Genomic DNA, 26,234 nt, shown 5'->3' on the forward strand with positions numbered 1-26,234 from the left:
CAGTTGAAAATACAATACTGGTCAAAAGGCTATGTTCCTACTGCAATTAGAAATCATAACTGAGTATAATTTTTGCTTTCTATCTCATATGTATGAGAAAAGTATATTATTTTACTTGTTAATGTTAGGAATACACACACACACACAGCTTTTAGAAAGGGCTTTACAGAAGTGCAAATGTCAAATTAGATTTTTTTTTAACTATTGGAAATAATTGTGAAGGACTTAATAAATGTGAAAACTTTAAAAGGCTGAAAAATCCACTTGCAGTGTTTCCACTTGCATAGGGAAATAAGTAAACATCTATCATTCCAGGTATAAGGACTCAGGATACTAAGATAAACATAAAAGTCTACCCTTTCAGCTTAGCTTACCCCTGCCAGGATCACAAAGGCACCGGTGAGAAGTAGACATCTTGGGTGTATTTTCAAATCCTCAAACTGACACAAATAGATAAGATGAGAAAAGTCTTCTAAATAGCAGTGCAACCTACAATTGTCTATCTTCTAATAAATTCTTCTAACACATACAGAACTGCCATGCAGTGCAGTTCTCTTGGACCTATAATTGTAACCTTCAGTCACATTTCTATAAACTTGCAAATTGGGAGTTTGAGGTATGAGCCACATGTTATTTAAACATTCAGATGAAGACATGGAAATGAAATTTAAAAGATGCAGTTGTCCCTTGGTATCTGTGGGGGACTAGTTCCAGGAGCCCCTGTGGATACCAAAATCCACAGATGCTCAAGTCCTTTACATTAAATGGTGCAGTACAATGAATACAGTCAGCCCTCCTTATCCGCAGATGCAAAACCCAAGGAGGACAGAGGGCCAACTGTATATCTTAAAATAAAACTAAATAAGAAATAACTACTGATTTTAAAATGCAACACATCATCATATAAAGACACCAATGACTGTAACCATCTGCTTCTCTTGATCACCAAACAAATGCTGAACATCTATCTGTTCTTAAAACAGTACAAAGTGGGTTTTTGTTGTTGTTTATTGGGGTACACTTGTTTCACAATGTTGTGTTAGTTTCTACTGTATAGTGAAGTGAAATAGAGTTCCCTGTGCTATACAGCAGGTTCTCATTAATTATCTATTTTATACATATTAGTGTATATATATCAATCCCGATCTCCCAATTCATCCCACCCCCCCAAAGTGTTTTTTTTTAAAGATTCCTCCTCAAGAAATTTGCAATCTAGCAGGAAGATTAAATTAGTAAACATAAAACAATACCATATGTATGTAAAAATATTAAAATAACAAGGATACAAATTAAGAGTCACAGGAGGGCTTCCCTGGTGGCGCAGTGGTTGAGGGTCTGCCTGCCAATGCGGGGGGCGTGGGTTCGGGCCCTGGTCTGGGAGGATCCCACATGCCACGGAGCAACTGGGCCCGTGAGCCACAATTACTGAGCCTGCGCGTCTGGAGCCTGTGCGTCTGGAGCCTGTGCTCTGCAACAAGAGAGGCTGCGATAGTGATAGTGAGAGGCCCGCGCACCGCGATGAGGAGTGGCCCCCACTTGCCACAACTGGAGAGAGCCCTCGCACAGAAACGAAGACCCAACACAGCCATAAATAAATAAATAAATAAAATTAAAAAAAAAAAAAAAGAGTCACAGGAATTCAAAACTGGTAAGTGCTGGATAGTCCAGGAACATACCAGAGAAGAAGGCACGATTTAGACAAAGTCTAGAAGTCCAGAAAGATGGGTAGAATCAAATGAGAACAATCCCTTCATATTCTAGCCTCATCTTGCCTGTCCAACACTCTGTACAATATAAAATTATTAGAATAAATGAAAGCAGAGAAAAAGTCACCCAGACAAATGACAGAAATATGAAATGAGGAGAACCAACCAACTAGCCCACATAATGCTTACTGTAGAGAAGTTAAAATTTTTTAAGTAGGAGTATATATCCAAGTGTGTAAATTATATGAAAAGAAGTTTCCAAAAATTGCATGGACTTTTGACATGACTTTCCCTTATTTTCTATTCATATCAGTAAGTATTTACTGTTTATGAGAAATGTGTCTCAGAACCAAGCAAACCAATGTTCATCTGCAAAAAGTGGGCACTCAAACTTAATCAAAGGTGTTAATTATAACACAAATTAGAAATCTACTAGTCCTGGGACTTCCCTGGTTGTGCAGTGGTTAAGAATCCGCCTGCCAATGCAGGAGACACGGGTTCAAGCCCTGGTCTGGGAAGATCCCACAAGCCGCGGAGCAACTAAGTCCATGCACCACAACTACTGAGCCTGTGCACCACATACTGAGCCCACGTGGCCCAACTACTGAAGCTTGTGTGCCCTAGGGCCCGTGAGCCTCAACTACTGAGCCCACGCGCCACAACTACTTATGCCCGCGTGCTCTAGGGCCCATGTGCCACAACTACTGAGCCCACATGCTGCAACTACTGAAGCCCACACACCTAGAGCCCATGCTCCACAACAAGAGAAGCCACCGCAATGAGAAGCCCACGCATCGCAAAAAGGGTAGCCCCCACTTGCCGCAACTAGAGAAAGCCCGTGAAGAGCAACGAAGCCAAAAAATAAATTAAACAAACAAACAAACAAACAAAAAAGACTCCGAGCTCCCAATGTAGGGGGTCGGGATTCAATCCCTGGTCAGGGAACTAGATCCCACAGGCATGCCGCAACTAAGAGTTCGCATGCCAAGACCTTCAAGATGGCGGAGGAGTAAGACCTGGAGATCACCTTCCCCCCCAAAAATACATCAGAAATACATCTACATGTGGAACAACTCCTACAGAACACCTACTGAACGCTGGCAGAAGACCTCAGACTTCCCAAAAGGCAAGAAACTCCCCACGTACCTGGGTAGGGCAAAAGAAAAAAGAAAAACCAGAGACAAAAGAATAGAGACGGGACCTGCACCTCTGGGAGGTAGCTGTGAAGGAGGAAAAGTTTCCACACACTAGGAAGCCCCTTCACTGGCAGAGACGGGGCGGGGGGGGGAGGGGGGGCGTGGCAGGAGGGGAGGGGCAAGCTTCAGAGCCACGAAGGAGAGTGCAGCAACAGGGGTGCAGAGGTCAAAGCGGAGAGATTCCCGCACAAAGGATCGGTGCCGACTAGCACTCACCAGCCTGAGAGGCTTGTCTGCTCACCCTCAGGGCAGGTGGGAGCTGGGAGCTGAGGCTTCGCCTTCGGAGGTCAGATCCCAGGGAGAGGACTGGGGTTGGCTGCGTGAACACAGCCTGAAGGGGGCTAGTGCGCCACAGCTAGCCGAGTGGGAGTCCAGGAAAAAGTCTGGACCTGCCTAAGGGGCAAGAGATCATTGTTTTGGGGAGCGTGAAGAGAGGGAATTCAGAGCAACACCTAAATGAGTTCCAGAGATGGGCGCAAACCACGGCTATCAGCGCGGACCCCAGAGACCGGCATGAAATGCTAAGGCTGCTCCTGCAGCCACCAAGAAGCCAGTGTGCAAGCACAGGTCACTATCCACACCTCCCCTCCCGGGAGCCTGTGCAGCCCGCCACTGCCAGGGTCCCGTGATCCAGGGACAACTTCCCTGGGAGAACACACAGCACGCCTCAGGCTGTTGCAACGTCATGTCTGCCTCTGCCACCACAGGCTCGCCCCACATTCTGAACCCCTCCCTCCCCCCAGCCTGAGTGAGCCAGAGCCCCCGAATCAGCTGCTCCTTTAACCCCGTCCTGTCTCAGCAAAGAACAGTTGCCCTCAGGCAACCTACACGCAGAGGCGGGGCCAAATCCAAAGCTGAACCCCAGGAGCTGTGCAAACAAAGAAAAGAAAGGGAAATCTCTCCCAGCAGCCTCAAGAGCAGTGGATTAAATCTCCACAATCAACTTGATGTACCCTGCATCTGTGGAATACCTGAATAGACAACGAATCAACCCAAAATTGAGGCGGTGGACTTTGGGAGCAACTGTAGACTTGGGGTTTGCTTTCTGCATCTAATTTGTTCCTGGCTTTAGGTTTATCTTAGTTTAGTATTTAGAGTTTATTATCATTGGTAGATTTCTTTATTGATTTGGTTGCTCTCTTCCTTTTTTTTTTTATATACAGATATATATATATATTTTCCCTTTTTCTCTTTTGTGAGTGTGTATGTGTATGCTTCTTTGTGTGATTCTGTCTGTATAGCTTTGCTTTTACCATTTGTTCTAGGGTTTTGTCTGTCCGTTTTCAGTTTTTTTTTTTTAGTATAGTTTTAGCGCTTGTTACCACTGGTGGATTTGTTTTTTGGTTTGGTTGCTCTCTTCTATCTTTCTTTCTTTCTTTTTTTCTTTTTGTTTCTTACTTTTTAATTTTTTTTATTTTTAATAATTTTTAAAAATTATTTATTTATTTATTTATTTATGGCTGTGTTGGGTCTTCGTTTCTGTGTGAGGGCTTTCTCTAGTTGCGGCAAGTGGGGGCCACTCTTCATCGTGGTGCACGGGCCTCTCATTATCGCGGCCTCTCTTGTTGTGGAGCACAGGCTCCAGACACACAGGCTAAGTAACTGTGGCTCACGGGCCTAGTTGCTCCGCGGCATGTGGGATCTTCCCAGACCAGGGCTCGAACCCGTGTTCCCTGCGTTGGCAGGCAGATTCTCAACCACTGCGCCACCAGGGAAGCCCTATTTTTTATTTTTTATTTTAATAACTTTATTTTATTTATTTTTTCTTTCTTTCTTTTTTTCTCCCTTTTCTTCTGAGCCATGTGGATGATAGGCTCCTGTTGCTCTGCCCGGGTGTCAGGCCTGTGCCTCTGAGGTGGGAGAGCTGAGTCCAGGACATCGGTCCACCAGAGACCTCCTGGCTCCACGAAATATCAAATGGCGAAAGCTCTCCTAGAGATCTCCATCTCAATGCTAAGACCCAGCTCCACTCAACAACCAGCAAGCTACAGTGCTGGACACCCTATGCCAAACAACTAGCAAGACAGGAACACAACCCCACCCATTAGCAGAGAGGCTGCCTAAAATCATAATAAGGTCACAGACACCCCAAAACACACTACTGGACACAGTCCTGCCCACCAGAAAGACAAGATCCAGCCTCATCCACCAGAACACAGGCACTAGTCCTCTGCACCAGGAAACCTCCACAACCCACTGAACCAAACTTAGCCACTGGGGTCAGACACCAAAAACAACGGGAACTACGAACCTGCAGCCTGCGAAAAGGAGACCCCAAACACAGTGAGTGAAGCAAAATGAGAAGACAGAGAAACACAGAGCAGATGAAGGAGCAAGGTAAAAACCCACCAGATCAAATAAATGACGAGGAAATAGGCAGTCTACCTGAAAAAGAATTCAGAATAATGATAGTAAAGATGATCCAAAATCTTGGAAATAGAAAGGAGAAAACACAAGAAATCTTTAACAAGGACCCAGAAGAACTAAAGAGAAAACAAACAATGATCAACAACACAATAAATGAAATTAAAAATCTCTAGAAGGAATCAATAGCAGAATAACTGAGGCAAAAGAACGGATAAGTGACCTGGAAGATAAAATACTGGATATAACTACAGCAGAACAGAATAAAGAAAAAAGAATGAAAAGAATTGAGGACAGTCTCAGAGACCTCTGGGACAACATTAAACACACCAACATTCGAATTATATGGGTCCCAGAAGAAGAAGAGAAAAAGAAAGGGATTGAGAAAATATTTGAAGAGATTATAATTGAAAACTTCCCTAATATGGGAAAGGAAATAGTCAATCAAGTCCAGGAAGCACAGAAAGTCCCATACAGGATAAATCCAAGGAGAAACACGCCAAGACAAATATTAATCAAACTATCAAAAATTAAATACAAAGAAAACATATTAAAAGCAGCAAGGGAAAAACAACAAATAACATACAAGGGAATCCCCATAAGGTTAACAGCTGATCTTTCAGGAGAAACTCTGCAAGCCAGAAGGGAGTGGCAGGACATATTTAAAGTGATGAAAGGGAAAAACCTACAACCAAGATTACTCTACCCAGCAAGGATCTCATTCAAATTTGTTGGAGAAATTAAAACCTTTACAGACAAGCAAAAGCTAGGAGAATTCAGCACCACCAAAGCAGCTTTACAACAAATGCTAAAGGAAGTTCTCTAGGGAGGAAACACAAGAGATGGAAAAGATCTGCAATAACAAACCCAAAACAATTAAGAAAATGGTAACAGGAACATACGTATCGATAATTACCTTAAATATAAATGGATTAAATGCTCCAACCAAAAGACACAGACTGGCTGAATGGATACAAAAACAAGACCCAGGGCTTCCCTGGTGGCGCAGTGGTTGAGAATCTGCCTGCCGATGCAGGGGACACAGGTTCGTGCATTGGTCTGGGAAGATCCCACATGACGCGGAGCAACTAGGCCCGTAAGCCACACCTACTGAGCCTGCGCGTCTGGAGCTTGTGCTCCGCAACAAGAGAGGCCGCGATAGTGAGAGGCCCCCGCTCACTGCCAACTGGAGAAAGCCCTCGCACAGAAACGAAGACCCAACACAGCCAAAAATTAAATAAATAAATAAATAAATAAATAAACAAGACCCATATATATGCTGTCTACAAGAGACCCACTTCAACCTAGGGACACATACAGACTGAAAGTGAGGGAATGGAAAGAGATATTCCATGCAAATGGAAATCAAAAGAAAGCTGGAGCAGCACTTCTCATATCAGACAAAATAGACTTTAAAATAAAGACTATTAAAAGAGACAAAGAAGGATGCTACATAATGATCAAGGGATCAATCCAAGAAGATGCAACAATTGTAAATATTTATGCACCCAACATAAGAGCACCTCAATACATAAGGCAAGTGCTAACAGCCATAAAAGGGGAAATCGACAGTGACACAATCACAATAGGGGACTTTAACACCCCACTTTCACCAATGGACAGATCATCCAAAATGAAAATAAATAAGGAAACACAAGCTTTAAATGATACATTAAACAAGATGGACTTAATTGATATTTATAGGACATTCCATCCAAAAAAAACAGAACACACTTTCTTCTGAAGTGCTCATGGAACATTCTCCAGGACAGATCATACCTGGGGTCACAAATCAAGCCTTGGTAAATTTAAGAAAATTAAAATTGTATCAAGTATCTTTTCCAACCACAACAGTATACGACTAGATATAAATTACAGGAAAAAATCTGTAAAAAATACAAACACATGGAGGCTAAACAATACATTACTAAATAACCAAGACATCACTGAAGAAATCAAAGAGGAAATCAAAATATACCTAGAGACAAATGACAATGAAACACGATGACCCAAAACCTATGGGATGCAGCAAAAGCAGTTCTAAGAGGGAAGTTTATAGCAATACAATCCTACCTCAAGAAACAAGAAACATCTCAAATAAAACACCTAACTTTACATCTAAAGCAATTAGAGAAAGAAGAAAAAAAAATCCCCCAAAGTTAGCAGAAGGAAAGAAATCATAAAGATCAGATCAGAAATAAATGAAAAAGAAATGAAGGAAACAATAGCAAAGATCAATAAAACAAATAGCTGGTTCTTTGAGAAGATAAACAAAATTTGATAAACCATTAGCCAGACTCATCAAGAAAAAAAGGGAGAAGACTCAAATCAATAGAATTAGAAATGAAAAAGGAGAAGTAACAACTGACAATGCAGAAATACAAAGGATCATGAGAGACTACTACAAGCAACTACATGCCAATAAAATGGACAACCTGGAAGACATGGACAAATTCTTAGAAAAGCACAACCTTCCGAGACTGAACCAGGAAGAAACAGAAAATATGAACAGACCAATCACAAGTAATGAAATAGAAACTGTGATTTAAAATCTTCCAACAAACAAAAGTCCAGGACCAGATGGCTTCACAGGTGATTTCTATCAAATATGTAGAGAAGAGCTAACACCTATCCTTCTCAAACTCTTCCAAATATAGCAGAGGGAGGAACACTCCCAAACTCATTCTACGAGGCCACCATCACCCTGATACCAAAACCAGACAAATATGTCACAAAGAAAGAAAACTACAGGCCAATATAACTGATGAACTTAGATGCAAAAATCCTCAACAAAATACTACCAAACAGAATCCAACAGCACATTAAAAGGATCATACACCATGATCAAGTGGGGTTTATCCCAGGAATGCAAGGATTCTTCAATATACACAAATCAATCAATGTGATAAACCATATTAACACACTGAAGGAGAAAAACCATACAATCATCTCAATAGATGCAGAAAAAGCTTTTGACAAAATTCAACACCCATTTATGATAAAATCCCTCCAGAAAGCAGGCATAGAGGGAACTTACCTCAACATAATAAAGGCCATATATGACAAACTCACAGCCAACATCATCCTCAATGGTGAAAAACTGAAAGCATTTCCACTAAGATCAGGAATAAGACAAGGTTGTCCACTCTCACCACTATTATTCAACATAGTTGGAAGTTATAGCCACAGCAATCAGAGAATAAAAAGAAATAAAAGGAATCCAAATCGGAAAAGAAGAAGTAAAGCTGTCACTGCAGATGACATGATACTATACATTGAGAATCCTAAAGATGCCACCAGAAAACTACTAGAGCTAATCAACGAATTTGGTAAAGTAGCAGGATACAAAATTAATGCACAGAAATCTCTTGCATTGCTATACACTAATGATGTAAAATCTGAAAGAGAAATTAAGGAAACTCTCCCATTTACGATTGCAACAAAAAAAATAAAATACCTAGGAATAAACCTCCCTAAGGAGACAAAAGACCTGTATGCGGAAAACTATAAGACACTGATGAAAGAAATTAAAGATAATACAAACAGATGGAGAGATATACCATGTTCTTGGACTGGAAGAATCAACGTTGTGAGAATGACTATACCACCCAAAGCAATCTACAGATTCAATGCAATCCTTATCAAACTACCAATGGCATTTATTACAGAACTACAACAAAAAATTTCACAATCTGTATGGAAACACAAAAGACCCCGAATAGCCAAAGCAATCTTGAGGAAGAAAAACGGAGCTGGAGGAATCAGGCTCCCAGACTTCAGACTATACTACAAAGCTACAGTAATCAAGACAGTATGGTACTGGAACAAAATCAGACATATAGATCAATGGAACAGGATAGAAAGCCCAGAGATGAACCCACGCACATATGGTCACCTTATTTTTTATAAAGGAAGCAAGAATATACAATGGAGAAAAGAGAGCCTCTTCAATAAGTAGTGCTGGGAAAACTGGACAGCTACATGTAAAAGTATGAAATTAGAACACTCCCTAACACCATACACAAAAATAAACTCAAAATGGATTAAAGACCTAAATGTTAGGCCAGACACTATAAAGCTCTTAGAGGAAAACATAGGCAGAACACTCTATGACATAAATCACAGCAAGATCCTTTTTGACCCACCTCTTAGAGAAATGGAAATAAAAACAAAAATAAACAAGGAAACCATAAACAAGACGAAAGACAACCCTCAGAATGGGAGAAAATATTTGCAAATGAAGCAACTGACAACGGATTAATCTCCAAAACATACAAGCAACTCAGGCAGCTCAACATCAAAAAAGCAAACAACCCAATCCAAAAATGGGCAGAAGACCTAAATAGACATTACTCCAAAGAAGATATACAGATTGCCAACAAACACACGAAAGAATGCTCAACATCATTAATCATTAGAGAAATGCAAATCAAAACTACAATGATATATCATCTCCCACCAGTCAGAATGGCCATCATCAAAAAATCTACAAACAATAAACGCTGGAGAGGGTGTGGAGAAAAGGAAACCCTCTTGCACTATTGGTGGGAATGTAGATTGATACAGCCACTATTGAGAACAGTATGGAGGTTCCTTAAAAAACTAAAAATAGAACTACCATATGAACCAGCAATCCCACTACTGGGCATATACCCTGAGAAAACCATAATTCAAAAAAAGACATGGACCACAATGTTCATTGCAGCTCTACTTACAACAGCCAGGATATGGAAGCAACCTAAATGTCCACTGACAGATGAATGGATAAAGAAGATGTGGCACATATACACAATGGAATATTACTCAACCATAAAAAACGAAATTGAGTTATTTGTAATGAGGTGGATGGACCTAGAGTCTGTCACACAGAGTGAAGTAAGTCAGAAAGAGAAAAACAAATACCATATGCTAACACATATATATGGAATCTAAGAAAAAAAAAAAAGGTCATGAAGAACTTAGGGGTAAGATGGGAATAAAGACACAGACCTACTAGAGAATGGACTTGAGGATACGGGGAGGGGGAAGGGTAAGCTGTGACAAAGTGAGAGAGTGGCATGGACATATATACACTACCAAACGTAAAATAGGTAGCTAGTGGGAAGCAGCCGCATAGCACAGGGAGATCAGCTCGGTGGTTTGTGACCACCTAGAGGGGTGGGACAGGGAGGGTGGGAGGGAGGGAGACGCAGGAGGGAAGAGATATGGGAACATATGTATATGTATAACTGATTCACTTTGTTGTAAAGCAGAAACTAACACACCATTGTAAAGCAATTATACTCCAATAAAGATGTTAATAAAAAAAAAAAAGGTTCTGATGAACCTAGGGTCAGGACAGGAATAAAGAGACAGACGTAGAGAATGGACTTGAGGACACAGGGAGGGGGAAGGGTAAGCTGGGACGAAGTGAGAGAGTGGCATGGACGTATATACACTACCAAATGTGAAATAGATAGCTCTTGGGAACCAGCCGCATAGCCCAGGGAGATCAGCTCGGTGGTTTGTGACCACCTTAGAGGGGTGGGATAGGGAGGGTGGGAGGGAGACGCAAAAGGGAGGAGATACGGGGATATATATAAATGTATAGCTGACTCACTTTGTTATAAAGCAGAAAGTAACACACCATTGTAAAGCAATTATACTCCAATAAAGATTTTTTTAAAAGTTAAAAATTAAAAAAAAAAAAAAAAGTTCGCACACCACAACTAAGGAGCTGGCAAGCCACAACTAAGGTGCCCACGAGCCCCCACTAAGGAACCAGTGAACCTCAACCAAGGAGCCCACAAGCCGCAACTAAGGAGCAGCCTGCCACAACTAAGACCTGGCGCAACCGAATAAATTAAACAAACAAACAAATAAATAAATATTTTTAAAAGAAATATACTAGTCCTTGCATATAAGGTCATGTTTCTGTTTTCCTCATATGTTCTACTGAGTGCTCTGTAGATTCATGTAATTTTAGTTTAGAGCCAGTTTTTAACCCAATTTTAAATGTTTATATTCCTGGAACATTTAAATATTTGCACAAATATCATGAAACAACCATAATTTATCCTGTAAAAATACAATTTACCAGATTATTACTATTAGCTTTATTCTGTGAGCTTTCTCCTTTATTCAAAAGGCACTAAGTTGTCCCATTCATTCAGTCAACATTTTAATAAGCCCTACCAGGCACCTTCTAGACCCCAAAGTTCTCATTCTGAAGGATTTCAGAACTCAACATAAAGTAGAGGAGACAGCCAATTAAACCAGCAGCTATAATGCAGCGGGATAACTACTACAATAAAAGTATATTACAGCAGGAGAGAAAGTAGGAGCAATATCACGGAAGGTTTCTAAAAGGACTTGATGCCTGGGTTTAGTTTTGATGGATGAGGATCTAGTAAGGCAGATAGCTCAGGGAGAAAGATGCATGTAAATTCATTGATGAGCATGTACTTCATGCCAGCCTCTATGTCAGCTTCTGGAAATAAAAATAATACATTGACGCTAATTCAAGACACTAGTAATCTTCTCAAGAATTTACTTCATAGAGAAAAGGCTTAAAATTTGGTCTTAAAAATGAGTTCACACTCAATTTTTTTTTAATGAGTTCACTGTGCACAAAAAAGTAAATATTGCATGATTCTATTCATATGAGACTCAAAAATAAGCAAAACTAATCTATAGTGATAGAAGTCAAAACAATGGTTACCGGGGCTTCCCTGGTGGCGCAGTGGTTGAGAATCTGCCTGCTAATGCAGGGGACACGGGTTCGAGCCCTGGTCTGGGAAGATCCCACATGCCACGGAGCAGCTGGGCCCGTGAGCCACAATTGCTGAGCCTGCGCGTCTGGAGCCTGTGCCCCGCGACGGGAGGGGCCGCGATAGAGAAAGGCCCGCGCACCGCGATGAAGAGCGGTCCCCGCACCGCGATGAAGAGTGGCCCCCGCTTGCCGCAACTGGAGAAAGCCCTCGCACGAACCGAAGACCCAACACAGCCAAAAATAAATAAATAAATAAATAAATAAAATAAGAAAATCCTTAAAAAAAAAAAAAAAAAAAAAAAAAAATGTTTAAAAAAAAAAAAAAAAAAAAAAACAATGGTTACCTCTGAAGGGCAGTATCAACTGGAAGAGGGCAGGAGGGAACCTACTGGGGCAGTGGGAATGTTCTTTATCTTGGTTTTGCATGGTGGTTACTTGGGTACATACCTAAAATTTCATCAAGCTGTACAGTGAGATTCTGTTGTATGTAAGTAATGAAGGGGGGCATTCCCAGATCTAGGAAGCAGCATTTTCAAAGGCACAGAGTATTCAGACAAGGACCAAATCACAGAAACTACCAGGGCTTGCCATGCTAAAAAGACTGACTTCAAACCATGTGTACCTTCCACTGAAAGGCACTTGAGTAAAATGACCAGATGTCCATTTCAGAAAGACTATTCCAGATGTATAATGGATTGGAGGGGTACGAGACTAATAGCCCAGGGGACAGATGAAGCCCTTTTCTAAGGCAATGACTTTAAAGGTGGAGAAGAAACAGAAGATAATAAGAAGGTAGCACCAAAAGGACACTGTGACTGATTAAATGTGAACAGAGGAAAGAAAGAGTCTCAACTGATGACTAGGTTTCTGGCTTGGGCCCGAAGTTGCATTTAGTTTTGGACTCTACTGAAATAATATAAGAAACATGCTCCACTCAAAATGGAACATTTTTCTATGAGATGTTATTCATTGCCAAGTGTTCATTCAGTTGATGTCTTATTTTCCTTTATTATTTAAATACATTTGCTTGGGACTTCCCTGGTGGCGCAGTGGTTAGAAATCTGCCTGCCAATGCAGGGGACGCAGGTTCGAGCACTGGTCCTGGAAGATCCCACATTCCGCAGAGCAACTAAGCCTGTGCACCACAACTACTGAGCCTGCGCTCTGGAGCCCACGAGCCACAACTACTGAGGTCCATGCACCTAGAGCCCGTGCTCCGCAATGGGATAGGCCAGCGGAATGAGAAGCCCGCGCACTAGCCCCCACTCGCCACAACTAGAGAGGCCCATGCACAGCAACGAAGACCCAACACAGCCATAAATAAAAAAATTTTTTAATAAATATATTTGCTTGGCAATCATCTGTCAACTTCAATTTGAATCTCTATGGTACCAGCGATGTGACAATATAAAATGTTTCCATCATTAGGTAATTGCTCCTTACTACACCTCTAAGCCTACAAAGAATAAGCAATTTGTCCCTCCATAATCAGCTGTAAAGAAGTATTCTCAAGTCAGCATCTCTGACAAAATGATAACTTCTGATCTATAAAATTCTATACAGTGAAAGATTTCATTTATAGATGCTTACATAAACTAAAGAATCTCTAAACCAAATTTATTAATCAAACAACTGTTCCAAACTCACCACAGCTTCCTACCACAGCTACTCACCAATAGATTCCAAAACCAACTTTAAAGCAGAGCCAAAAATGACATAATAACATGCCTAATACAACTAACCATTTTTTAAAAGCAAAAGATGCATTTAAATACATATATACTATAGATAAGAAAACATGAGTCTTAAGCCTCTGGGCACACACACATATCCGAACCAATTTTCCTCTAAAAATTCAATCTGGTTTTTAGAAAAGATTGCTTTGATATACAATTCACTCATTCAACAAATATGTATTGATTAGCTAATGTATGACAGGCACTGTGCAAGTGCTAGGGATACAGCAGTGAGTAAGACACGTCCCCACACTCATGGAGTTTTATACCCTAGTGGCATATGATCATGAAAACTGTATGCTGGGGCAATGTCTTGCTCCTACCCCAGTCTCTAAGTGAACACTGCAGTGAATCTGCCCTGAGCCTTAAATTAAGATCCCCATGACTGAAGATTAAGTATAAGGATCATTAAAAAGGAACTTCAAAATAATTAGTTGGTAAAAACATAGAAGGCCTCTCGGAAATTAAAAAGTAGAGATATAAGAATTATTTTTTAAAAAGCACCAGACTGGGGACTTCCCTGGTGGTCCAGTGGTTAAGACTCTGTGCTTCCACTGCAGGGGGCACAGGTTCGATCCCTGTCCACTGCCCGGCGGGCGGGTTCGATCCCACAAGCTGTGCAGTGGTGTCCCACCAAAATGGAAGAGTAAATCAAGAAAGAGGAAACGGGGCTTCCCTGGTGGCACAGTGGTTGAGAGTCTGCCTGCCGATGCAGGGCACACAGGTTCGAGCCCTGGTCTGGGAGGATCCCACGTGCCGCGGAGCAACTGGGCCCGTGAGCCACAACTGCTGAGCCTGCGCGTCTGGAGCCTGACCGGCAACAAGAGAGGCCGCGATGGTGAGAGGCCCGCGCACCGCGATGGAGAGTGGCCCCCGCTTGCCGCAGCTGGAGAAAGCCCTCGCACAGAAACGAAGACCCAACACAGCCAAAAATAAATAAATAAAATAAATAATAATTTAAAAAAAAAAAACAAAAACAAAAACAACACAAAAAAACACAAAAAAAAAAAAAAAAAAAAGAAAGAGGAAACGAAGAATACAAACAACAGGATCCAACACAGGACAGCAAAGGAAATCCCCAGAATAATGGTGAGGAAGATCCCAGGATGGCAGCTATGCTTTATGCACAAAGGCAAAAGGTACAGATTGGAGCAGGCCAGAAAGTTCCAGGAAAAGTTTTTTCTAATATGGTGAACTGAGTGAACACCTGATGTATATTAACATATGGAGTAGGGACTTCCCTGGTGGCACAGTGGTTGAGAATCCACCTGCCAATGCAGGCGACACAGTTTCGATCCCTGGTCTGGGAAGATCCCACATGCCGCAGAGCAACTAAGCCCATGCGCCACAACTACTGAAGCCCACGCTCCTAGAGCCTGTGCTCCACAACAAGAGAAGCCACTGCAGTGAGAAGGCCGCGCACGGCACTAGAGAAAGCCCACGTGCAGTAACGAAGACCCCAACACAGCCAAAAATAAATAAATAAATTATTTTTTAAAAAAACAAAACATACGGAGTAGATTTAACATTTGGTGGTAACTTTGGCGGTTGAATTATAGTAAATAGAAACCTAAGCAAATAATATAAAAAGCAATTATTAAAGGAAATATTTAAGAGGAAATCAAGTGTACAGAAAAGGAAAAGTAATCCTAGTATATTAAATAGCTTAGCGGTGAACAGCATTTACAAAGGCCTAATTATGTAAATAGCAAACGATGATCCCTAACCAAAATTAAAATATGCATATACTAAGATAAGGAAATGGGCGGATAGGAGCACGTGTGTCCTTTGAGGACTGGTAGCAGTATAGAAAAAGAGCCAAATCCTCCTCTTTAATAGTGGGAACACAATAAATACTCCTTAAATGGAAGAAAAAAGTAGCAATACAAGCATATAATTTCAAGATATAAAGACCAAATTAATAAATTTAGGGACTTCCCTGGTGGCGCAGTGTTTAAGAATCCGTCTGCCAATGCAGGAGACATGGGTTCGAACCCTGGGCCGGGAAGATCCCACATGCCGTGGAGCAACTAAGTCCCTGAGCAACTAAGCCCCTGCACCACAACTGCTGAGCCCACAACCTAGAGCCCACAAGCCACAACTACTGAGCCCGTGTGCCATAACTACTGAAGCCTGCGTGTCTAGAGCCCGTGCTCAACAAGAGAAGCCACGACAATGAGAAGCCCACGCACAGCAACGAAGAGTAGCCCCCGCTCGCTGCAACTAGAGAAAGCCCACGTGCAGCAACGAAGACCCAATGCAGCCAAAAATAAATAAAATTTTAAATTTTTTTAAAAATAAAAAAATAAAAATAAATCCCTTCCAAAAAAATCACTTCATGAGCAAAATTATTAAATATTATATATTACTAAAAGACATTCTTAAGTGTTCATAAACATAATACTTACTGCCATACTAGTCTCTCAATGACTACTCAGGACTTTACATTATTAGGTATGAACTTAAATATCTGAACTAAACAGACAAAATTACATATTACTTTTAAGGCTCCCATGTTTTTAACTATGATTCAAAACCTTGAGCAATTTTTTTCAAAGATTTTCAAAGCTGATGAAAGGAAAAGAAATTCTGAGATGGATTGCTCAGAATACTCAATCCCTGTCAATACTCCACTCTTTACCCCCCAACCTCACAAACATTATGCAGTTCTCCAAATCTTCTCTCCATCAATTGTATATTCACCCAGTCATGCAATATTTGCTGAGCACAAAATACACCAGGCACTGAACCTATCTTGGCATTGGGGATTCATCATCATGACTGACGATAAACATGATAATCACAAATTATGAACTATACAGAATAGTGCAATACTGACAGAAGACCACTTCATATAAGATGATAAGAAAAGGCCAAGCTGAGGCAACCAGAGTCAGGACTTCAGGTATGAAGAATGAGCCAGACATGTGAAAATTTGTAAACAGCCTTTCCAGACTGAGAGGAAAACAGCCTGAGAAGAAAGGAATGACAGGATCTGATTTGAATTTTAAGATTACACTGGCCGCTGTGTGAAACTGGGAAACCACTGCATGGTATCTTAGCAAGAGATGCTGGCAGCTGGGACTAGAGTAGTGGCAGTGAAGATAAGAAGTCAACAGACTGGACTGGATACCAAACTACACGACCAGGCAACAGACTCAAACTGGGGATAAGAGGTCAGGTCAGATGGTGAAAGAGAGGAACTAAGGATGTCTATAGATTTTTGGCTTTACCCACTGTGTTGGAATAGTGGTGCCATTTACTGTCACGGGAAAGACTAGGAGAGGCCGACCTTGACAGAAGGGCCTTTTCGCAACGCAACCTCTCTAGACTCTTTTACAAGTCATTAGGAAAAGGCAAGACACCACAGCAAACCTTCAAAGTTTTTTCTGCAAGGGGTAAGATGCTAAGACATTCTAACTTCACAGAAATGAAAGAGGAGAACTTCCTCTGTAAAACCTCATTTTAGCATAGATTTGCTCTTAATGCAGTCCAGTATCAAGAACTCCAGCAAGCATCAATTTTCCTGAACGTTGTTCACAAGATAGCGATGAACTTGGGATTCCTCTAAAGTAAAAAGAGCCTTATGTTAATATTAACTCCCTAATGAAAAGGGGTGACAAGGGAAAGCCTTCATCTTTGAATAGATGGGTCTTCTAACAGGTCTCTGACTGTAACAGTAAATACCATAAAGCTAGTTTTATCAGGCTTTTGGGTCAGTAATTAACTATCCATCTCTGACCTCCAAGAGCTCTTTATTATTAAAAGAAAGGAAAGAGGCTGAGTGGGTGGCTCAATTTAAACACAAATATCATGAAGCCCAAAAGGTAAAAGCAGAAGCATAAACAAGCCCTGAAGAGAGAAGCCATGCTTTCTGGAAACAGTATGGAAAGAACTGTCATCAACAAGGACCTACTGTATAGCACAGGGAACTCTACTCAATATTCTGTAATAACCTTAATGGGAAAAGAATCTGAAAAAGAACAGATATATGTATATGTATAACTGAATCACTTTGCTGTACACCTGAAACTAACACATTGTAAATCAACTATACTCCAATATAAAATAAAAATTTTTTAATAATTTTTTTTAAAGTTTAAAGATATATTTAAAAAAAAAACCTGTCAGTCCCAGCCTTCTCAGTACTACTATCAAACCACCAACTTTTAATTTATAAATAAAAACCTCTTCACCTCTGCAGCTGTTTAACATTGGAGCTTCTAAACTCTCAGCATTAATCTCTAGCGCTCCAAAAACAGATTTTCTATAGCCACAGCAACAATAATAATCACTTCCCTAACTTTTCCTGGGACCTATCATAAAATCAAGTGCCAAAATTCTTCCCTGTCTCCTGAGAAAACACCTGGCTATTGGTTGGTCACCACATTCCCAAGTCTAAGTGACTTACACATCTTTCTGGAAGGCAACCCTGAATGCTGTCACTGTAAAGTCTCACTAACCAAGCACAAATACAAACAATGAACAACAAAAAACAAACAACAGCTGTCCAGCTGGGTAAATGGGGAGGCCATTAACCATCAAGTGATGTCACCTCATTCTGCTCATTCCCCCCATATCTAGGGTTCATTGGTGTATTTATCTCCTCTTTGTCACTGACACTTCATATGGAGTGTCAAACTAGAGATTATGAAGAATAGAACCTTTGTAACTACTTAGGTGACTACATATAAGCAGACTAACTTTAAATTGCCCCATTTTTCTCCTTTACATATAATAACAGCTGGCGAGGCATACTTGCAAAAGGCTTGACCCAAACCTACCATTCCACACTAATGCTAGAGCATTCACTGGTAAATTTAGCAAATTTAGATGAAGGCAAATTAGTGCTTTAATAAAAGAGAATAGTGCATCCCAGAAGGTACCAACTGTGAAATTCAATTTCCATTTATACAATGATATTTTATACTAAACCAGCTAACATCACATCATAGGTAGTATAATACTAATGAAATTTTAATATTAATACTACAAAACATGGAGAATAAAATCTTGGTTGGGGAGTCAATGTTTTAGAGCATGTTAGGGTTAGTGGATAAGCAAAATGAAAAGTTCTGAAATCCTCAACTATTACATGCCTAATTATTCCACTAGCAAACACAACAACCTTTAAGTGACTAGGAAATTAAATTCTTTAATAAACAATTAATTGAGCACATACTATGAAATGAGTACGGTGATAGGGCACTTCCAGATCACCAAATACTCCCACACACACTCCGTATTCCTACAGCACTCCCTTCTATAGCACTGGAGCACTTAATATACTGCATGTTAATCATTTATAAATTAAATACATATATACTACATTTTGAAAGTATTATGCCCATTATCAAAAAAACACACAAAAAGAATCTTAACATAGAAGTTCTAATATTTTATTCCCACTTGCCATGGACAGTCCTACACACACCTTACAATATATACTGTACACTTCGGTGGAGATCATCGACCCAGGCTATAGCAGAGGGGTCTTAGTCATCTCTGTTTCTTCAGTGTCTAAGCCATAGACGGCGCTCAGTAAAAATTTGCTGAATGTATGAGCAAAGAGACACTTGAAACGTGAATCCACAACATAACTTTTTGACATCAGCCAGCTGCTTAGTCTAATATAAGTGCCAAATTCTACTTAAAGAAAGGGATTAGAAGAAATTTACCTACTGTATTTTATTACTACAATTTAAAAGCTACGGACAATTTTAATTCAGCCAGTTCTTAATTTAAAAAAAAAAAAAAAGCCTTATAATTCTGTTTCCAGAATGATGCAAGGAAAGAAGAGAGGAGCAGGAAGAAAGAATTAAAGAACTGGAGAAGATTTTTTAAGGTTTCTTGAGAGTTCTGAAATGCTCTAAACTGCAATTCCTTTCATTCAACGTTCTTTTTATTGCTATGTTCCAAGCACTTAGAATACATTTTTAGGAATACAGAGCCACAAACTTAAGATGCAATAAGGAAATGAAGTAAAGAGATAAAGAACTTAGATGCTAAAATTCTCACTATCCATAAAGTACAGTAATACTGTACTTTAGAAAATACATGCAATTGAACCAGAGTCAAGCCTTCAAGGGAAAGTTTGTGTTCTATTTAAGAAAGATAGATACAAGCCAAAAATAAAAGCTACCACTAATACATCTCCCTTAAAGAAAAAAAAAAAAGTGAAGGTATATTTTAAGGAAATTAATTTTTATTAAACTGATATAGTGTAGCTAAAATAGTATGCAAAACCAATCTTTCTAATTTCTAGAGCTTCTGAAATGTAAATGAGAAGTCACTAGCCTGCCCTTTCAGTAGGAGTTATCTGTCACATAACACTCCATTTCCACGGCCCCATTTTGCAAGATAAACTGCTTGTAACTCCATATTTGTAGGTGGCAATATGTACTTGATATTTTTTTAATACGATCTAATTGTGGTTAGGCATTATTTAGTGCTCAGTACTTTTAAGTAAAGCCAAGCAAGTAGGTATTTCAGTAGTTTATCAAGCTTGCTTTTTACTTGTACAATGATTCATATAACACACAATGTGTATTTGTCCAATCCTTTCCCCCTTCCCATTCACCTTATACAATATAAGCAAGCAGCTAAGACTAAGGATGGAAGTTTCAGTACCTATTTACATTATTCTCATGCCCCAAAAAAGTTCTCAAACTATTTTCTAGCTCTACCAAAAGCTTTATAAATTCCTTCCATAACCTCACTAAAAAAAATTCTATATCAAAATCTGACATTTACTAGCGTAAACAGTATCATATTCAAAAGAACTACCCATTTTATAAAAGAAAAAGCTGCTGGTTTACATTTAGAAATGCTATGTTATCAACTTGCTTCTCTTTCTTGCCGTAATTTTCCTCTGCTGCAAAAATGATAAAACATAAATTCATTCAAACAACAGTTAAATAAGGTTTTAACAAATATTTTGCTACCTCTTCAAATATATGCTTTAAAATTCAACAGACACTTCCTAACAAATTGAACAAATACCTTCGGTCAAATCACTTTAAAATACACCAACTATTAATTTCCTTTATATTTACAAAGGTAGAATCTTAGTTTTATATGAAAGTATGCAGGCTAGAGTTGGATAAAAGTTTAATTTCAGAATTCCTTAATGTCAGCTAAAACACCCTCAAACTTAAGAAACTAAACACTTCTAAACCTTGAAGCTGAAATCAGTTTGACTGATGTCCTCTTTCATGCCATGTAAGCCATTGCCTAATTGAGGCCAGACCTGTCAGGCTCAACAGCATCCCAGAAATGACTACTTCTAGAGCTGGAAACACATCAAGAATTTGGAATATTTCTCATATTGAAGAAAGGAAAAAAGTTCAAGTGAGATTGTCCCTAAGAACAATCAGTATACTGTTCCACAGGGGGGGAAAAAAAAAAAAAAGACCTAAAAAGCATATTTTTGTTATTCTGGTCAGTCCACAAGAATATATCAAAATTCTGTATCTATTTTCAGGTGATGGCCCACTGAACTTACCCCTTTCCTTCCTACACATGAACAAGAGTTCACTATTAAATTCTCATTTTGAATGCCTGTCTTGTAATCTAGATTTTTTATTTTATATCTTTAGCTACTAAAACCATCACCTGGAGCACGGCTGGTTTCTTGACTCAGAAACCTGTTACCAATAATGCCTAGCACCTAAGCTGCTTAATGGTTTTCACTTCTTACCAAGAAAATCCATTAAACGTCGAAAAGAAATAAATACAAGCGCGCGCGCACGCACGCACACACACACACATTCAAATCCCAGTCATGAAAAATTAAGTCACATTCCGGCCATAAACCGTGCAATAGACACTTCGAGTTAGCGTGTGCCTTAGTGATCATGGACAGCGGTATCAGAGTGAGTGATAGGGGGTTGGAGGTGGTTGACAACATACAGTGCATCAGAGCCAATAAGCAGCAGGCTAGGACTGACAGCAAGGCCGGTCTCTAAAGGGAGCTATAACACAATATCAGAATGCTGGATTTCCGAATGCCATTTTATGGGGAAGGAGGGGATGAGAACTGGGGATCAAGTGCAATGAAAGGCTTTGACCAACGTCTGAGGCGATGAAACCGAAGACAAGGTCTTCTGGCAACACCAGCTGTCCAGTCTCATCTCACCTCAAACACAACTCAATTTCAGGTCGTTCTTATCAAAGTCAGCTGCTCAAAGGGTGAGGGGGTGGCAGGCAGGGGATGGTGACAGCCCCCAAGAGACTGCCAAAAGCCCTTGGAAAAGGCAGAGACACTACAATTGGAAGGGGCTTGAAGGGGCTTCTACTTCGCAAAAGGAGGGCTTTGCAGCCGCCTCCCGTCTCCCTTTCCAGCCGGGGTTGTTAGGTAGGAGGTTAGGATGTTGCTGGAGGGTTTATGAAGGAGTGATAGGAGAAAATGGCAGTAAAGGATGAGGGGGGCTGGAAGGGCTGGTGCCACCCAAGAAAAAGAGGGAGGAGGGACTTCCCTGGACACATCCAGGATAACAACGCCACCACAGAGCAAGGGCAGTGCCCTGCTAGCGCCTGACACCCCTCTCTCTGGGAAAGCTTCGCCCCCGTCCACACGATCCCAATCCCCAAACACTGCTCCCACCCGACCCTTCTCCCCCACGGTATCCCCATCGTGGCCTCCTTTCCCTTCCGCCTCAGGCCCCACGCCCTCAAGCTCCCCTCCCCTTCCCCGGTCACCCACCCTCAGGGCAGCCCGTCGCCGGCCTCCCCGGCAGCTCGCCCAGACCCCTCCCCCCCCCTCACCTCTCCTCAGCGCCTCCTCGTAGCTGAGGAATCCGATCCGTGACTCCTTGGCGCCCATGCTCCCCTCATCCCCTCGGCCGGGGGTCGGAGCCCGATCTCGCCCCCACCCCCCTCCCGCCTTCTCCTCGGCGTCCCTGGCAGACGGTGTTGGCGTCCCCCGGCCTCCTCCTCCCCCCACACTAACAAGTGCGGCTTCTGCCCCGGCGGCTCCTCCCGGCCGCCGCCACCGCCTCCATGCCGAATCACGTGACCCGCTCCCACCCCGCCCCCTTCCCCTCCCTCTTACTCCGCCCTTCTCTTCTCTCCTCCCCTCCCTTCCCTTCCCTCCTCACGCCCTCTTCCCTTCCCCGCCTCCTGCCTGCCCCGCCGAGGGTCACCTGACCCGAGGCCGGGGATTGTTCCGGGTAATGGCCGCCTGGGGCCACCCACTCCGCCCCGCCCCACGCTCGCCGCGCGCAGGGGCGTAGGGGCGGAGCCAGACCTCGCGCGTAACGCATCATCGCCACCTTCCGGCCAATCCGAAGCCGCGAGGCTCAGGAGCCTCCGCCCGCCTGGGGGCCAGTGACTTCCGGGGCGCTCGAGGCCGTCCTCCCGCCCACATGTTCTGGCGCTCGCTGGGCGGGGTCGGAGCCCTTGACTGTTGGTCTGGCTTGGGCCCAGACGCATCTTGAAAGAGAAATGGAATCTTAGGGTGCGGGGGTCCTAGCGGTGCGGTTCGTGAGAGAAAGGAGCGGGCAGAAGGTGCATTCCTAACGTTAAGGACATTTTTGATTGGGAGGGAGCTGTGAAAGGAAAGGAGACTCTCAGGGATTTCATGTCACCAGAGAATTCTTTATCCTAGTGGGGCGATCCTTAAGGAAAGCGAATGTTCTGACAGAGTTGAGAAGATCTTCCGTTTCGCGTTACCCCATCCCCCATCCCAGTTGACGCTAGATTTCCTTTCACATACGCTCAGCCAGCCGGCCCTGGGCGCATGTCCTGCCGGCCCTGGGCGCACCTCCTGCTCTGAGCCTGCTTCGTGTACACAGTCTTTGGAAGCTGTTAATGCAAAGGCTTAGCTTGCTGATCTGCAAGAGTTGCTCCCTGCCAGAAATGTGGGAGTTACAAGACTGATAACAGCGTTTCCTACGCTTTTTTTTAATTATTATTTTTTTAAATTGTGGTAAGGTATAAGAGAATTGGCCATGCTAACCATTTTTAAATATCTCAAGAGCAGAATTATACAGTACTTCCCTTTTTGTGACTGGCTTATTTCACTTAGCATAATGTCCTTAAGGTTTGTCCATGTTGCAGCACAGTATCAGAATTTCCCAGGTTTACCATATGACCCAGCAATTCCACTTGTGAAATTATACCCAAAAGAATTAAAAACAGGGACAGGAACAGATATTTATACATCTGTGTTGATAGAATATGATTCACAGTAACCAAAAGGTAGAAGCAGTTCAAGTGTCCATCGACAGATGAATAAATAAATACAGTATATGTGTACAATGGAATACATTCAGTTCCTTGCTTTTTTAAATTCAGTTTGCTTTCGTTAGTCTTCACCCTGAAAGCCACAGCATCAAACTTCTGGATAAGGAAACACAACCATTTATTTGAAAAATAAGCATTTGGATTAGATTAGACTCAAGGTGCTACTTAGGTAATTGAGGGGCAGCAAAAGGATTTTTAGTTCCTAAAGCCAACATGTTATAATACGTCCTGCTAGAGAGAGAAGGTAATTAACTCTCTACTCATCTTTCCTGGCAGACTAGATCAGCGGTGTGGCATTAGTCACAGTGCTGCCCTTTCCAGTTCACTGTGAGGTAGTTAATTTTAAGGCCTCAGATTAGTTTCACTACTAAAAAGCCATGAATAAGGGGGTTGGGAATGTACTTCAAAGCCTTTAATTTCCGGGTGATTAGCTCGGCATAGACATAAGTCTCCAGACAAAACAACTCAGTCATCTTCAGCCTGCAGTTTGATTATAGTAATTAATGGGAAGTGAATCTTAAGAAAGGGCTCAGCTGTGGAGAAAGGACCCTCAAGAGTTTAATTGCAGCATGCCTTGGCATTATTACTGTCCTAAATAATCAGTACCTAAAGGCGACCTTGCTGTACAAAGGACAGACCTGGGTGATTATCTACTCTCTTGATTTACAGTAGAATTGGAAGAAATTGTTTTATCTCTTTGTAGTACTTGCCCCGCTTGAAAGGTGGGATTGGGTTGGAATTAATCTATCTCATGAAATAGTAAATTATTACAAAATACTCAGGAAAGAATAGAAGATAAACTATATAATGAAACATTTAAGAGCAGTACTAATACACAGGAACTTTTAAGATTTCCTCCTTGGTTTTAGGCCCAGCTTCCCCTGGAGCCATAAAAAATTTCACCCCATCATGGAGTTTACCATGGATTAAGCACAACTCAAAATTATGGGTTGAGGTAGAAAACTAGGAAATACTATTTCTCCCTTGTCTAAGTTAAATTAAGCATATTATTGAAGGCAGTGAAGCAGATAGTTACATGTTTGATGGGAATTTTAAATGTTAAGCTGGGATTAAAACCTGCTTTTCTGTTTGTATTACACGGTATCAAGCAGTCAAATGTTAAACATCCCTCTATAACTTAAAATTGATACAGCACTTAAGTTTGATGATGTAGAAAATCTAAAGTCTACCTGTCATGCTGAAAGGAATTCTATTAATCATTTAGTTTGTTCAGTTTCATCATCTTTCACTTCATCCATTGAAGAGTTGACCAGCCCCCTGACTTTAAGCATTAGGTCGCACTTGGGCAACCATTGCTTTAACTATGATTACATGTCTGTGAAAGAGTTATCCATACGAAGATGTAAAGCATGGGAGATTGGTATGTAATTTCTACTTCCAGTTGGGCAAGCTAAATGACAGTGTTCCTCAGTTTATATTCCCAGAGAATTGACATAGGAATAGGATAGAGTCATTTTAGTACTTACCAAAGAAGCTTAAGTCACAGACAGGGAGGTCACTACAATAAAGAAGGGGTGGAACAGCACCTGACTTTTGTATAATCGGATTGCCACAAAGTGAGGCCAACACTGTAGGAAGTATGACTCTACAATAAGAGAACTGATTTTCCAGAACTAGGGACTTTTTACCTTATGGTGACACAATGTGAAGTTCTGGTCACCATATATATATATATATTTTTTGGCCGTGCTTCATGGCTTGTGGGCTCTTAGTTCCCCAGAGCCACGGCAGTGAAAGCACCAAATCCTAACCACTGGACTGCCAGGGAATTCCCTACTTGTATTACATTTTTATTTAAAACATTTTAAGTTTTTTGGTTTTTTTTAAAAATAAATTTATTAATTTATTTTTGGCTGCGTTGGGTCTTCGTTTCTGTGCGCGGGCTCTCTCTAGTTGCGGCGAGCAGGGGCCACTCTTCGTTGCTGTGTGTGGGCTTCTCATTGCTGTGGCTTCTCTTGTTATGGAGCATGGACTCCAGGTGCGCGGGCCTCAGCAGTTGTGGCACACGCACTCAGTAGTTGTGGCTCATGGGCTCTAGAGCGCAGGCTCAGCAGTTGTGGCACACGGGCTTAGTTGCTCCGCGGCATGTGCAATCTTCCCTGACCAGGGATCGAACCCGTGTCTCCTGCATTGGCAGGGAGATTCCTAACCACTGCGCCAGCAGGGAAGTCCCTTAAGCTATTTTTTAATGAAAATAATACCACTCATTGTACAA

At 41.5% G+C, this 26,234-nt stretch overlaps 1 protein-coding gene across 2 annotated transcripts in view; it reads right to left on the reverse strand.

The window, feature by feature from the left end:
* Nucleotides 1-22,743, reverse strand: part of USP32 (ubiquitin specific peptidase 32) — a 197,899-nt gene extending 175,156 nt beyond the window's left edge. For both annotated transcript variants that reach the window (XM_007190263.2, XM_007190262.2), the window contains exon 1: nucleotides 22,520-22,743. In XM_007190263.2, coding sequence (XP_007190325.2) covers nucleotides 22,520-22,577 — 58 coding nt within the window. In that variant the 5' untranslated portion in view covers nucleotides 22,578-22,743. The remainder of the gene's footprint in view (nucleotides 1-22,519) is intronic.
* Nucleotides 22,744-26,234: the final 3,491 nt, after the last annotated feature.

Source organism: Balaenoptera acutorostrata, chromosome 20, assembly GCF_949987535.1.
Source record: "Balaenoptera acutorostrata chromosome 20, mBalAcu1.1, whole genome shotgun sequence".
Classification (NCBI taxonomy): Eukaryota; Metazoa; Chordata; class Mammalia; order Artiodactyla; family Balaenopteridae; genus Balaenoptera; species Balaenoptera acutorostrata.